The sequence below is a fragment of the Lagopus muta genome, chromosome 14, assembly GCF_023343835.1.
Source record: "Lagopus muta isolate bLagMut1 chromosome 14, bLagMut1 primary, whole genome shotgun sequence".
NCBI lineage: Eukaryota > Metazoa > Chordata > Aves > Galliformes > Phasianidae > Lagopus > Lagopus muta.
In genome coordinates, this window is record NC_064446.1 from 16201165 (window position 1) to 16217483 (window position 16319).

Genomic DNA, 16319 nt, shown 5'->3' on the forward strand with positions numbered 1-16319 from the left:
GAGCCGAAAATAATCTTTAATTGCATGAAGGTTTCAGCTCAGGATCTCAAACTGATGCCCTTTGAAATCAGAAGATGATGTTAGCCTGCTTTTATTTATGGATAACTAAAGCTTGCGTCACATCCCTGCCAGACAGCAGCAGAAATGGGAATGGAAAATGGCTCCAAATCTTCTCCTCTACCCCCGTCACAAACTTCTATGGAAGAAACGTACCTCTTGTTATTAAGCTTAGAATTAATAGATTTTATCTGAGCAGCAGAAAGGGAGAAGAGGACAGAAGCCTGGAAAAAGGAGAAAGTAAGTGTCTGTCTGACAACAGAAGACAACTTTAATATGCACCTGGGATCTTAAATGAAGGTGTTTCCTGCCAGGATCAAACAATTTAGAAGCTGAGATGTTAGGTCAAAGATCCTTATTTTCTGTAACAAGCACATTATCTCCAAAAGCATCCCTTTTTAATTACCCTTTATGGATATGTTGTCTAATCACTGTGTTTCCCCATCAGGCCCTACTGCCACTCTAAGAGGGCAGCTGTGTATGCAATCCAGGCTTGGGAAATTTTAGGCAGTACATAACACTTCTATCAGTGGAGGACCTGACACATCTCAATTGCTAGGATTAGCATTAAAAAGAGTTCTGACTTCATAATGTGTCTGTGTTTACAAGTCTCATACCAGAAAGTGCAGCGCAGACACTGGAAGATACAGTCAGAATTATAAAGACAATCCAAGTCTTGCTGAGATGTATTTGAAATCATGACTTTGTTTGCATTCAAATACTGTGCATCATAGGAAAGGCACTTGATGTGAGCTGGGTGCTTGATGTCCTTGTGAACACAGCCTGGCCAGCCCACACCTCTGCCACAGCAGTGCCCCGATCACTGCTGGCACGACCCTGCAGGCAGGGCTCACACACCAGGCTGCAGGTGCACTGCAGAAACTCACCCTTGACATTCTTCTCTTAATTTATCCTCCTTCTTGCAGCCTTTAATGCAGGAAAACAGACAGCTGTCTGCTCCATCCCTTTTACTTTGGGAAGCCAAAAGGAACAGACCTGCTCTCAGGGAGATGAGGGGCACGGATCTCTGCATGCACAGCTCCTCTCCTAGAGGCAACAGCTCCCAGCACTCCCCCAGGCAGCTCCCATGTCACCAGACAGCCATGAAGACCCACTGCCATACCCTCCTTTGCGTGCCCTCACACCAGCTCACCTTCCTGCTTAGTCACAAGAAACGTGACTTCATTCTGCTCTGATTTAATAGATGTAATGTTACTCTGCCACATTCTGAACAGCTCTAATTATGACATCCATTTTCAGACTATTGTCCTACATCACACTTTAATAGCATCTAATTTAAAAATCTGGGACAGATATCCACAGAAGTCTAAGGAACTTTGGGTTTAGTCACTGAGAAAGCTAAGATGAGATGTTTGCTGTGCTGCAGCCAGAAGCAGTTCCAGCTACAGAGCATGGTTATAAAACACCTGACATTTCCAAGTCAAAGTTATGAACTTGCATACTCAGAATTCTCAGGTCAGTTATTTTATTGTAATACAAATTATGATAAAATACCCACAGAGAAAACACGGTATGAAGTTCAGAAAAGGGAATGAGATCAGATGGCACTCAGACAACCGCTGTGGTCAGTCCTACTTTCCAGAGCTGCAGAGCTTTAGGAATGGATGCGTTTCCAAAGCTTTGGGGGTTGCGGGGACTTAAAGGAGCTCTGGGGGGTTCTGCAGGAGGGGGAACAGCTGCTTTTCCTGGGTTGGTTTCAAAGACAACAAATTATCTGAGGACTGATATACAAAAGCAGCTACTAGCTTGCAGCGATTGTTTAAAAGAAAGAAAACAACAGCAACAACAACAAAAGAAAGGAAAAAAACCCCACCATGCTGCCCAACATTTTACAGCATTTCATTTATGAATTGCAAATGAGTGAACAAACGGCAGCAATGTGCTGGGTGCCATCCCCAGTGCTGACACAGGGGGCCACAAGTCCTTACAATCATTTTTCCCCCTGCAAAGCCTTATCTGAGCACGGCGCTTTCTCATTTTTTGGTTCCTCACTTAGGCCCAAACTCTCCTGAAAGCCATCCCAGCAGAAGCCCAAACGTGACTAAGCACTGCCATTTTTTAAGCAGCATTCAGACCTTCTTTACAAGGGCGGTGCGGGCGAGCCGAGCCCCAGGAAATCAAATCAAATCTGCACACTGCGTGTCTGCAGATGAGGAAGAGACAAAGTAAAGGAATCTGTACATACACTGGAGACACTGAGAGGTGTCCAATGGGACCCAAGGAGCCCACAGCCAGAGCCACATGTTCCAGCACATGAGTTCTGAGCGCCCGCTGCTCCCTTGGCTTTCGCCAACGGCTCAGCACACAGCGCTGCTGAGCTGGGCCATGAACACACACCCAATTCCTACCTTTATTCTGGCAACCCTGCGTGGAAACCCTAAATCCCAGCACTACCCCCTGCACACAGTCAGCTCCTATTTCTTAAAAAGGAAACCCATCAAGCCCACCCAGCTGGGTTTCCCTGCAGTGTTTCTGCACACTGCTGTGCCACTTGGTCCCTGAAACTTCCTGGAACCAACTAGAGAGTGTATTTCTTGCTTTGAAGCCAGTGCCTCATCTCCTGATCCCTACAGCAGAGGGATTTCACCCACTGCCCGCTGGCTGTGACACATGGGGAACGTGCACAGTCCTCACCCCTGTGTGGCAGAAGCTCACAGAGGCAAACAGAGAACTGTTAAGAGATTCCAAGCCGTGTGTGCCTGGCCTCAGGTTTGTAGGGCAATTCTTGTGCGTAGGGTGCTGGCACTGCTCTCAGCCTCAGCACAACATGGGGAACTCTTGCAACGTTCCGAGCAAACCAACCTGCAGCCTGACAAACGGTGCATCTTTTATATTTCTTTACAGGCTTTAATCTCCGTCGGTTGGGCTGCTCGAACGTTCGAGATCTCATTACCTTCTTTAGAAGAAACACCCTTCCTTCCCCAGCCTCACACGAATACGGCATCTTCAAACAGACTAAATAGTGCCTCTTGAAGCTAATTGTAATTTCATAGTTCAGCTAAATAATTAACCAGTTCCACAACGCTGCACAAAGGAAGCAAGCAGTGCAGCCTCATACTGCTCCAGTGTCAGAGCATCAGTGGGCTCAGACATCAATATGTTCAAGTTAGCAATACATACAGGCAGTCAGAAAAACATTACGCTTCCATTACACTTGCTCCATATATTGACAGGATAAAAAGCAAGCTTTAAACATTTCCTAGGAAAATGACATTTTTATGCCTCCTGTCCATTTGCAGGCTATTAGTACACATAACACCATCTCAATATTCCAAGGTCCTCCCTTCCCACTCAGAAAGGACTCCAGCAGAGGAGCCCAGCACAGAGCTCGCAGCTCCGAGATGCTGCACCCCATCAGCCCCATGCACTGCAGCCCACAGAAAGCATCACACACAAAATCCTACTTACTTTGGAGGCCCACGGCTGCAGGCAGTTGGCGTAGCAGCGAACAAGAAAAGCCATTTCTTAGGCTGAGAAAAAAAGTTTCCTTTCTCAAATAAAAGCCACAGGGGGAAAAAAAAAAAAAAAAAAAAAAAAAAAAGCAAGTAAAATCCTCCCTGGATTCTTGTGAAAAGTCATAAACCAAAGCAGCAAATATAGATGTATGCAACTTCTCAGGCTTGAATTTCACACCGAACTCGATTACAGTTCTCCCGTACCGGAGTAGTTTGCAGTGTTGCAGTGAGTTAGCAGCAGCAATTCCTATTCAAAATGTTCCGGTTTTAACAAGCACATCAATTCAAGTCAAAATGTTTCCTAGCTCTTCCAGTACAAATATCCAAGGGTTCCCCCAGGCAAGAGGCATGTACCTGAAAAGTGCTGCTAAGATGGAATTAATTCTGAAATGGATTCAAATTGCACGTTACAGCAACAATACATTAAAAGGTGAGATAAGAATTCTTCCAATTCCTTTTTTCTCTTCCCTAAAATGCATTTACGAGTGGCTTATCTTCAGGTCCACTTTTCGGAAACTTCACATTCCTATCGGAGATGAAATTTTGCACAGGTTCTTCAGCATCCCAGGCAATTCAGGAATCCCACACCCTGGATATTAAAGTTTCTTCTTTATACTCTTGTCCATCATAACTGCAAAAATTGAATTAGTCTCCGGACTGTAGCTCCAGGATATGTGCTCTAACAGGTCTGCACTGTGGAATGCATTAGAAGCTTCTGCAATACAAACCCTTTTCTCTTTTGCCCCCCCACCCCTCCTTTTTCTTTTTTTTTTAATGCAGTTTACAACTCTGCAGTGTTGCTTAGTATTCTAATGCATCGGTCAGACACAGTCCATCCACGCCTAGCTTTTCCAATTAAAACATTTCTGTAATGCACCACCAAACCGTACGTCCATGGCTACAGCGAGCTGCCTGCTGGAGCCCGAATTCCTACTATCTTTGCTTGCTTCTCAGCAGCTCCCTCAGGAGAAGCTCCCATCGATTGGATGCTCCGCAGCAAGATGAAATATCTAATAAGGAGGAAAGAGAGTGGGAGGGGAACCGAGCTAAAAGGATGACATCACCTGTATAGAAAGCCTTTAGAAACTGCATTAGATCAATTGGCTACTGTATCTGCAGATGCAGCCGGCAGAGCATCTTTATTGACCTAATACAAACACAAATCGGCACAGCACCCGCTCAGCACAGCGCCCAGCACTGCATTCGGGTCACACACTGCTGCATGTGCTGCAGCCCTGAGCATTTTTCTTTCTAAACAATTTTAAAAGAATCCCAACCTCGTTTCTCCATTAACGCTTTTCAGTGGCATTAAGGTGAATCCTTTCGCATCTCCACATCCACATTTAGAAAGAAGGAAAGGTAAAAAATATATATATATATCTGCAGACACCGGCATGCATGCACAGATTTACCCGTCATCAAATAGACAATGCAATGATTTCTGCTTTGACGTACGGATGCCATACAAGAACTCCAGCATTTTTATCTCATCCTCTATTATTCCTCAGGAGATTTTTTACTTAGAATGAGAATTCCTTGCTGAACAGTGGTATTTATAATGCTCAAATTTTCAGTGGTGAAAGGTTTTCAACGCACATTTAAAGTTGCTGTGCCTTTCCCCTCCAATCAGCCCAATTATCTTCATAACAAGAACTGCCTGAATTCTGCAGTAGTCAATTTGATTTTACAATTCCTTTTCGCCACCAAAACCTGCCATGCTGGCTGGGCCCTGGGCAGCAGCCTGAGGGATCCCCCACCTCCACAGAGCAATGAAGGGGGGGAGGAAGGCTTGGGGGATGGGACAGGGGGTGCAGCTTCCAGCACAGCCACTCCTGACTCTTCAGGATCATTTACTTCATCTGCAACAAGGGGCACTCACTGTCTCCATTTTCTTCTCTTCGGAAAGAATCTTCATCGCTGTATCTCATATTCTCTATTTGCATCAGACTTGAGGTTAATTCTCCAGACCTGCAGGCAGACCACACGGCTGCACCTTCCCCACAGAACAGCAGCTTCAGGGAGCGACCTGGGGGCAGCCAGGGCCCAAATGCCCTCTTCTAGTTCTGTTTGCTTGTTCAGGAACACCAAATCGGGCAGTTTGGAGCAATGCACGGTGGGTTGTGCACTGGGAGGTGCACACAGGATCCTCACACTGCAGTGGCCAAGGGGCACCCACTGGTCACCCCCCCCCAGCTCAATTCCCCAGGCAGGGAGCAGAGCTGGGCTGTGCCCACCAGAGACCCCAAGCACCTCCCAGTGCCCTACAGGACACAACGGGCACCAAAACCTGGATTTATTCCAGCGCTGCTCAACAATGGAAACAGAAATGGATGCATCTAGGCTAATGACCGGGTTTAATTTGTGTTTAAACACAGAGTAAAAGCTGAACTTCAGTCCCGCTCTTGCAAAATTCACAAAGCCGACATCCGCTTTTAAAAGCCCAAAGATTTTTAGATAACTCCTTTAGACTTCTGAAAGGCATTCCATCAGCTACATAATAGCTGGTTCCTGTGCTGCTCCTTCAATACCAAACAATAGCCCTGATGCCAGCTTCATCTCACATGCAACGGCACCGCATCTCTCCTAACAATTCACAACATTTAAAAAGCCTGCTATTCCCCCCCCCCCCCCGCTATAAAGCCCAACTGATACATTTTCAGTAGAAATCAACGTCTGAATGCCATCACGCCGTGTTACCTGCATCATTACAGTTATCACCATCACAATTTCTATCAAGGAAAAAGCAAAAACAAAAAAGAACCAAGCGAGCAGCAGCCAGAGGAAACCTCTCCCTGCCTGCATGCACAGCGATAGCGCGCAGCCCCCCCAGCCGAGCGGGCGGACAGTCATCTCCCAGCCATGCTTCCAACCCGCTGCATTGTGCATGAAATCCAATCCGCTACAGATTTTGGCGAGGATGCCATATTTTACAACTACTGTAAACACCGGCTCAATAATGGGAACGAAATTCCATTTCCTTCTAGTTTTGCCTTTCAGCGAGGATGACATCATCCCGGCGAGCTGCGGCTGCGTCCCGGGGCTGCGCCAGCGCTGCGCGGGGAGAGCCTGACCCAGATCCAGGCGGGGGCTGGGGGCTTCCCCCCTCCTCCCCCCCGAATAACTGCAGCTCCAGCAGCCCATGGACCTGTGCTGCTGAGTGACACCTTGCCAACCCATAGGGGAGGGAACGCAGCCCGCTCTGCAGTGACTGCAGCCAAATTGCTGCTGAAGAACAGGCAGAGCACACAGAGCAAGCTGCCCCTCTCACTTGTAACTGCATTCCAAGTTCTCAGAGAACCTTCAGGAAAAATAAACCTTCGGTATACAATCTCTGAATTTAAAACGCTCTTTGTTTCTCAACGCTGATTTGTTTTCACGCTTGAAGCCTCGCTCCATATGTTTCTATGCACCACATTCCCTTTATCCTCCCCTAATGCTGAATCCTCCCGACCGTTAAATAAATCTGCATGTCCCAATTGTCTAACAGGAGCAAGTCACTGAAAATCAGGATGCTTCCAGAAGGATAGGGAGACCCTTCTGAATTTAAACACATGTTCACTCAAACAGGACTAACGTCCCCCGTTACTGAAAGGCATCAAAACCCCAAGTTCCACCAAACCAGAGGTTCCGGGGGGCTGGCAGCGGGCCCCAAGCAGCATTTCTCCATCACAGAGCCCTGTACCATAGCTGCAGCCAGCTGAGCACCAAGGTGAGCATTGAGCGTGGCAAGGCCAGGCTGTGCATGCTAGCCACCGACCCTTGGCCTTCCCAGCAAGGCTGCTGCGTGCTGTCCCCATTCATCCCTGTTGCAGGTACTCTCATGTTCCCCCTCTTTTCAGTGTGAGGACAGCAGTGACCTGCATGCACCCAGAGGTACCCAGAGGGAAGCAATCCCTCACTTCACACTCTTAAGACATTTGGGGCTAAAATACATTTTGATGAGGTTTTTCTAAGTGGGAATTGCCAGACAGAGTAACTTAACGCAGATATATTTTAGGTGTTAGCAGCACCTGCATCAGGAGGTTTGTCCAATACATGGGAGCACTTGAAATCCCTGTGCAGAGCAGGTGATGCTGAGCAGCATGGTGCCAGCTGCAGCCCCACAGCTCAGTGTCACTGGCACACATCTCTGATTCCTCCTTGCCACCACTTCACTCGGGCATCTTAAATAAATCACCACGCTGTGTGCAAGTGCTAGCCCCCCAGTAGGGCTTCTCGGGAACTCCTGTTCAAATGGAAGAAATAAAAAAGGAAAGAAAGCAACTCTCCATGCTGCTCCTGACCAATTCACACAAATGGAGGCAGTGAGAGCAGTGCTCTGAGCTCTGTTCCTCCTTCAGGGTGACATTACGTGCTGCAGCTGCTTCCCTCCGTAGATCGCCCTCCGCAGCAGCACTTAGGAGCACGCTGTAGAAAAATCCTGCTGCAAGATCTGTAGGATTCGTAAGTGGTATGAAAATGTGATCCATCCTAGGGGAGGGAGAGCAGGGAGGGAGAGGAGAGGGAGGGAGCTGGGGGGAGGCTGTCATCATAACCAAAGTGATGTAAGCTTCTAAATATAGAGCCTGTAACACAGAAGGAACAATAAAAAGGCACCATGGATTCAATTTCCCCACTGCTGCCGTGCTCCCCCAGCCATCCTTTTCCAGCTGTGGTGGTAAGCAAGGAAAGGTCATCTGCCATTTGCAGCTATTCAGATTTATACGTATGAGTATTATAACACTTTCTTACATGCACTTACAAATGACAGCTCTCCTCTGCAGACCCCCCTTCCTACAGCCCTGAGCAGCACAGCACCATGCTGGCACACAGGGAAGGGGAAACCCTCTCCCCACAAGTCAAATATGAAAGTTCACTGCTGCAGCCTGACCGGAGGCAAACCATACTGCACCCCTTTCCTTCCTGACACCTCATTTCAGCAGCAGGCAGGGAGGTGCAGGCACATACAGAGAAATCCCTGCTGGTGATGCTGAGCGGACACCATGCCAACACGGTTCTTTGTGGGACCAAACCCACCCAGAGATACCAAAAGCATGAGAATTTCCCAAGCCCTTTCACAGTTTTTGCTCATTAAACATCCCCTTGACCTGGTGTCAGAGCCCCAGCGCTGACCTCAGTGTGATTTCCCAGCTGTCACCAACCGGGCAGCCACAGTGTTAGGACTGGAAGCTGAAAACCCCACTGACATATATATATGTTCATTTTCATCCTGAACGTTCTCTGCATCGAAGCTGATATGAAATCAAACACAAAATATCAGTTTTTCTTCCCACAACCGAAGGCAGCGCAAGCAGGTGAAGCCTGTCTGCAACATGAGGTGCCAGCGCAACCCTGCAGGAAAAGCCCTTCTGATTAAATGACCTTCAGAACAATGCATTAACTCCACAGATGAGGTTATAATTATTAAAATGGCACTTCCAATATTTTTATTCTGTCATTTTTTTCTGGAGGTTGAACACCAAGCCGAAGGCCTGAAAGCAGGAGAGGGCGGGAAGGACCTGCATGCTTCTACCACAGCCAGAGAAACGTGGAGATGTCTGCCTATGTGCGGGCTGAGTTTAGACAGTCAGCTTTCACTTCTCAGCAGACAGGGCAGCAGCCTGCAGCCATGCAATGTGAGCACCCATCTCAGGTGCTGAGCAGCCGTGCCAGGAGGCCGCACTGCCTCTCCCCAAGCAGCATGCATGCAGTGTTGCTGGGGGCTGCAGGGCACCCACATGCAGCTGCACTCAGCACCCAAAACCTGCTGTGCTGGGAAGAAGGGTTTGAAGCAGCAGTAAAATCCCAGTTATTGTCACCGGGTCTGTGAAACCCATCACACAACCACACGAGGGCTCGGCACACAGACACACCTACACGCCAAGCTGACAAACAAAGGCACGTTTCATCACAGCTGTCAGACACGCTCCAGAGCTCAAAATCATAAAAATAATACGCGTCTGTTGTGGCTGCCCCACCGCCAAGGAAAACTCAGGTGTGAGAACAGAACTGAACAGTTAGCAACAGCAGGCAGGTCTGATTTGCAAGGACGAGGTACCAACAAGGAACTCAGCTGCAGATTGCTCTGTTTAGTCAGACTCCATTTCATCAACTACTTCAAGTATTTCATCTGTCGAATATTTTCCCATTAGCAAAGTTTCTGCAGTTCAAATGCAAAAATTACAAATGCTGTTGTAATAGTCATTAGAAATAGCAACCAGTTCCATGCCAAAACCAGAGAGATTCTTCTAGCTGTTCTCTCATGGTGGTTTTCATGCCAAGTTTTTCGAGGAACACAGGGCATCTAAGGGCTTGCTCTATGGACTGACATCTCCCAATGGTGATTTTAACTGGAAATTGTTCCAGATATTCTCAGCATGGCTCAGAAGAACATGAGTGACTTGATGCAAATTCCCATATTCTAAAACACATAAACATTTCAACTTAAATCCAGATTTGAAGATATCACAGCCCAAAACCTTCAATGTGCAGCGCTTCAGGATGAAATACAAGATGACTTTTCATAAGGCTGCTTCTCTCTAAGGTATCATAAGCCCACAAATGAGCAGAAGGCTGAGCTGGCAATCAACAAGGATATCATCAGGCTGCTTACTTCGTTACAGCACTGAACAGAAGAGCCCAGGTGGAGGGCAGGAAACAAAGCCCAAAGCCGGGCACACTCCCATGCACCTCCATGCAGGCTGCCAGCCTGCTGCCTGCCTCCACTTCCATGAGAATCCATGTGCATGCCATCTCAAAACACAGCAGTAATCAAGCAATATTAATAGAAAAAGGATCTGACTAAAAGCAACTCATACACCAAAGGCTTCCAAGAGCCACAAAAGACTGACAGTGCTTTAACACAGCGCTGCTTTCTACCGTCAGCCACCAGAAGCACACAGCTTCCAGCAGTGGGCACAGCACTTGAACATGCTCAATCTATTTTGCTTAAGAGGCTGCTTATAAAGAATTAATATCCTTGGAACTGCCACCCAACCCCTCAGGGTCCATCAGAGCACAGTTTAACTCTGAACATGCTACATAAAATATTTTCCAAGGAACTACGTTAATTTCTACGAAGGTGTAAATACTAATTTGCAAGATATCTAGGAGGGATTTTTTTGTTTGTTTTTTAAGAAGATTGGCATCACAGACTCACAGAGAGGCTTGGGGTGGAAGGGGCCTCGCAGAACATTCTGTTTCAAACACCTTTACATGAGCAGCTGAGGAAACTACTGCCTTCCTGAGATCTCCTTCCTTAGGAAAACATTAAGGAAAGGTAACTGGGATAACCAGACCTAGAAACAAACAGGAATTAGTCAATGACTTGGAAGTAGCTGTGAAGCTGTTGAGCCAAGTTCTTCATGCATTCCATACTGGTAACTTATTTTTATCATTCGTAAATGATAAAAATAGAGCAAAGTTTAACAAAATGCCATAAACTTGTCTGGGCTTCACAAGCTGAGAGTCAGCTAGGGAACCATACAGTTCTCCCAGTGCCATCCACAATACGTACTTTCAGCCTCACCCACCATGGAACAAACATGAGCACAGCAGCAAACCTCAGTGCCACACAGGGCACAGTCCCAGCAGCTCCCTGCTTCCCCCACACAGAGGCATGGTGAGGTTCCCCCAAGGAAGGGCTGTGCTTATTTTCCCTATCAGTTTTCAATACCTTGATCAAGAAGCGAGGCGGTCAGCCTGGCAGCCACACAGGAGAGCCACTATTCCACCCAGCATGCAGCAAACTGCACTGCTCAGCTCCACGCATCACTGCCAGCAGCCTGACCAGACCCAAGGAAATGCAGGTGCTCACCTAAAATAAACCCTCCAGCGTTTGTGTCTGAGCTAGTTTCATTTCTGCAGCACTCCTCAATGCTGTTCACAACTACTCGTGTCATCCCAGAACTGCGCTGATTTCTGTAATGAACTCTTCAGGGAAATTCCCAAATATAAGTTTGGAATAATTATAATCCCTGTCATTATTGATAAATTGGGGTATGCATGTTATATATGTTTCAAAAAAGGAAAAAAATTAAGGGCACGGGTATCAACAGAAGGGCAGTGCTTTTCATACAGATCAGCTTATTTTGTGTGCAGTGCATCACAGTCATCACTTCAAAAACCTCATCAGACTGGAAAGCACCAGTGGCTGGGGAAGTTACCAGGAAGCATCCGAATGCACAGCATGTGAGGATGGGAGTTTTGCTTTGCCTGTCACCAAGAGCAATTGACAAAACGAAGCGTGGTGGAATCAAGCTGTGAAACAAAACCCAAGCTGATGTGCTTCTGGGGGATCCCCTGCTTACAGAAGGGGACAAAAGGGCACCCAGCAGTCATGGTGGTGGGGTGAGCTCCGCCTGCACCAGAGCCCAGAGGGCCAGAACAGTGGCCCTCAATTCCCAGTTGCAGAAAGCTGTTCTTCACCCCCCTCCCTGCCACATGCCCAGTCTCCCAGCTTCACTTAGGGATGTGCCATCACCAAGCCAGAGCAGCACTGGGCCTCCTGGATGACAGGAGACGGAGGAACTGAAAACAGCAGTGCCAGCAGCTCCAGGGTGGCAGAGCCTTAAGGCACGCTGACACGCCGTGGCCTGTGAGCTGGGCCATGGGCTGCTCCACCCAAACTCAAAGACAAGCTGAAAGAGAGGAAATGCTCATGTTGTAATAACAGTGCAAGAGGGAACTTGCATGATCCCTGTGCACCTCGTGACCCACGGCGTGTTTTTCTGCTCCTGCTGCTCAGGACACAGTGAGACTGAGAGATTTCAGGGGGATCCAGATTTCCTTCCAAACCTCAGATAAGAAAGCTACAATTGTCAAACATATGAAAGCGTGGGGATCAGAACACATGAACAAGCTACGATCTGCATAGAGAACAATCACCCAGCTCCAAAATGGTTCCAGAAGTGATTTCAGCCACCCGCAGCACAGCCACAGCCCTGCTGGAATTGCTGATGCTCCCAACCAACAGCTGCAGGCTGCTGCTGCACCAGCTTCAGCAAGAGGCATCTGGAGGCAGGTTGCATCACAGTCACGTCCACACCAGGTACCACTGCAGCACGTTTACCTGGCAGTTAGAAACAGATCACAAAACACCCGCAGCATTTTACAGCGTTTAAAAAAGAACCCAATGGGTTTGATGCGGTGCGTTAAGATGTGACTTGAGCCCCTGCAGTAGTGAGATACCCCCCACTGACTGCAGCCCCCATGGGATTACATTAAGCAATGATCACAGAACAAGGAACTTGCCACTCAAGCAGTCCTCCAGTGACAGACTGCTCTGCAGACAGATGCTCCTAACAGGGCTCCTGGAAAATCTGCACAGGAGGCGAGTATCGAGACGCTGTCCTCAAAAGTTAGCATTAGAATAAATCTCTTAAACCTCATCATCCTCTTAGAAGAGGGTTTTTATATTTAATAAAAAAAAGTAAATTTGCACATCTGAGAAAGGGGATTACTAAGAAAAGTGCAGTAATATTTCCTTATTCTGTTCTATGGTGAAGAAACATTAAAAAATTAAAAACATTGCCACAACTCTCTGGAAAGTTACATCTTACATATGCTATTTCGAGAATATTCATTATTTCAACCATCAAAAACTGTCAAAATGTGTATAATAGTAAGTTTTTTTTAAGTCTCACTAAAATCAAAAACATGCAGGCTTGGTGGTCATATTGAAATTTGTGTTTAAGTGTTAAACTCCATTTGGATTCGTTCACTGCAGGAAATATAAATGCAAAATTTACTGTATCTCGAGTTTGTAATCGAAGATAAATATTTGAACCTTTTGCTTTCTGAATCTTTATGAAATCAGCAGTGTAACTTCTATACAGCCCCAGAACTGACATCAAACACTTCTTCCCCAAACCATAAACTGAAGAAAGAACCCGGCTGCAGTTCCATCCATACCTGTACATTCACAACAGTTCAGAACAGAGCTGAACAAAGATGACCAGAATTACCTTTCTCCTTTTGTAATAAAAAATGCAGTTGCATTATTGATTGGCTTGAAAGCTAGACTAAGAACCAGGAATGACTGAATATTCATTGTGGCTGTGCCAGTGCCCTGCTGACTGACCCTGGTTCCTGTCTGCGTTCTTATCTGCGCTGCAGACAGACTTATGCACAAACAGAGCCTATATCCACGAAGATAGGCACCCATACTAACGAATCACATCTGAAGCAGTAACAAGAACAGGCATAATTAACACCAGCAGCACATTTTGCTCTCATTCATTAAGCCTGACGAGAGCCTTCTCCAGCCTCACTTCCCTGCCACCACCCAGGGTGACGGGCACAATGCTGATGCTCCTCCAGAGACAAAAGCAGACAGGGCAAGGGTGAGCAGATCTCACATCGCTGTGGCATTAAGCTTTGCCACAGCCACTCCTGCTCTCCCCACCGTGAGCAGCACTGCTATTTCATGTCCTGGAGAAGCACTGGGTAGGTCTCTCCAAGCACCCGTCTGTCCCCAGGATGCTGCTGGCTGGCTGTGCTGCAAGAGGAAAGCCACAACACCAGCAGAGCCCTGGCACAGCTCCTGGAAACCGTGAGCACAAGGCAGCCCTTGCTGTTCCACCTGCTAGTGAGCAGCTCTGCTATCACCTGCACACACAGTGTGAGAACCCATTCATGCCATCGCACTTCGAAGACAGAAACAGACACCAATTTTAGCACCGAGTTGTTCTTGAAGCAGAAGAAGGAAAAATGAAGAAAGCAATAATGATTTTGAATGTGAGTGATCCTGAAGATTGACGGTTAAATTCAGAACTGGAGGTCTTTCACTTAAGTAAGAGGTATAAGAGAAAGAGCTTCAAATATGGTAATCATAACTGAAAGCATTACTGAAAGAACCTGCACACAACTATTTATCTCATGGCCAACCCCAGGGACTTCCATGGAACTCGTTCCAGCAGGAACTCCAGGCAGGGAGCTCCACACAAGGAGCAGATGCAAGCTCACATCACCACCTAATGGGTAATGCTTTATAAAAACAAGGATTCACCTTCATCATAAATATTAATGGTACTATATTTAATACTCACGAGATTTACATTTCAAGGAGTAAACAGAAATTGCACAGATTAATTCCCCTTAAACAGAGGATTTCTTGTGTTTGCTTTTAATTGTCAAAGGAAAAGTCCTGAGCTGAGATAAAGCAACACTAAGTGCCAATACCTACAGGATCTTGTTTTCTTTAGAAGGCAGAAAGCTGCCTGTGCCCAAGAGGTGCTTCCAGACCTAACCACAGCACACTGAGCACTCAGCTCATCACACCACTGCAAAGCGGGGAGTCCTGGCATGCAGTGCATGAAGCACCAAGCCGAGCTCACAAAAGGTCCGTCAAGCCACAGGCAGCATCTGTCACAGAGCATTCAGCAACAGGCTGGAGAGCGAAGTACAATGCTGCATTTATTCATCAGCATCGGGCCAGAGAGGAAATGTGCTGGCAAGTTTGTAAACAGTTTCCTCACTCTAGCAGAAACATTGTTTCAAGTTCTTGGCAAATTCATTCCAAACCCCTCCTCATCCTGCCCACTCTCCACTGGGCTGAAGTGCAGGGTTACATGACCATGTTTGTTTTTCAAAAGCACTGGTGACCAATGGCCAAGTAGAACCAGGTTTCTCAAGGCAAGACTTGAGCCGATGAAACCGAGGCACAGAATGAACAAAATAACTCAGGAAAATTCATTATTTAAACAGAATATAGAAAAATACAGGCATCCTTTGTGTTGTTTACTTGTCAAACAAGCAGCTGGGCCCATTTCTTTGTCATCTGTTGAGATACAAATTACTTTTCACTTCACCAAGTACTGCGACACGACACTTTCCAATTAGGAGTTTCCTAATGCCCCATCCCTGCAGGCATTCAAGGCCAGGCTGGATGTGGCTCTGGGCAGCCTGGGCTGCTGGTTGGTGACCCTGCACACAGCAGGGGGTTGGAACTGGATGAGCATTGTGGTCCTTTTCAACCCAGGCCATTCTGTGATTCTGTGACAAAGACATTGCTGACTGATCACAGTCCTGCAAGTCCAACACACCAACTCCAAGCGGGAGGAACTGGCAATCACTGAAACCATTTATAGCAGTGCTAACATGGCACCTCTCTGAGCAAAGGCAGCAGTCTGTCCATGGCCCCCATGTGAGCCAGAGGCACAGCAAGCGCCAGCACCGCTCCTGAGCTTCTCCTCTTGTGGCATTGACGCCTAAGAATTTTTTCCTGCGTGCTTCTCAGTGTTATTGAAACACCAAGCGACGGAACGAGATTTTGTCATACACAGATTGGAACTTAATTCCTAATAAAGCCTGATTAGGCTGCCCAGAGCCCGAGGAGCCAACAGCTCCGTTCGTCAATGACTAACACAGATTATTCAGTAATGATAAAAGGCAACATGTGACAGGTCTTGAAATGAGATGGAAGAGAACGTTTAGTTTCAAGTAGCACATCTGCTTCTTGTCATAGCAGCGAGAGCTATTCTGCTCAGCAGACAAACACCAAAGTCACCTCTGCTCACCAAAATGCTAATGCTGCAGAGCCTACAAGTCACCCACCTGCAGTGCCATGGTTAACAGCGTGGGGAAAGAGAAAGAAAAGAGAAACAGCATTTTATTCTGAAACAGAGAGGAAATCTTTTAAGTTTTCAGCTAACTGCACACTTCAGATATTTTGAAGTGTATAAACAGGAAAAAGGGGGAGAAACTGAATGTTTTTTTCTGTGCATGAAGACTAGCCAAAGTTTCAGCATTTCAGTGTTAGTATTATTTGTCAATGCTTGATTTTCAAAACCTTTGGAACAATTATTT

General features: G+C 46.8%; 1 protein-coding gene across 8 annotated transcripts in view; it reads right to left on the reverse strand.

The window, feature by feature from the left end:
• The window catches only part of RAPGEF6 (Rap guanine nucleotide exchange factor 6), a 105490-nt gene that overhangs the window by 53895 nt on the left and 35276 nt on the right, over positions 1-16319 (reverse strand). The window contains exon 1 of one of the 8 annotated variants that reach the window (XM_048960260.1): positions 3487-5101. The exons of the other annotated variants lie outside the window; for them this stretch is intronic. Coding sequence (XP_048816217.1) covers positions 3487-3540 — 54 coding nt within the window. The 5' untranslated portion in view covers positions 3541-5101. Of the gene's footprint in view, positions 1-3486; positions 5102-16319 lie in introns of those variants that run through there. 8 annotated transcript variants of the gene reach the window in all.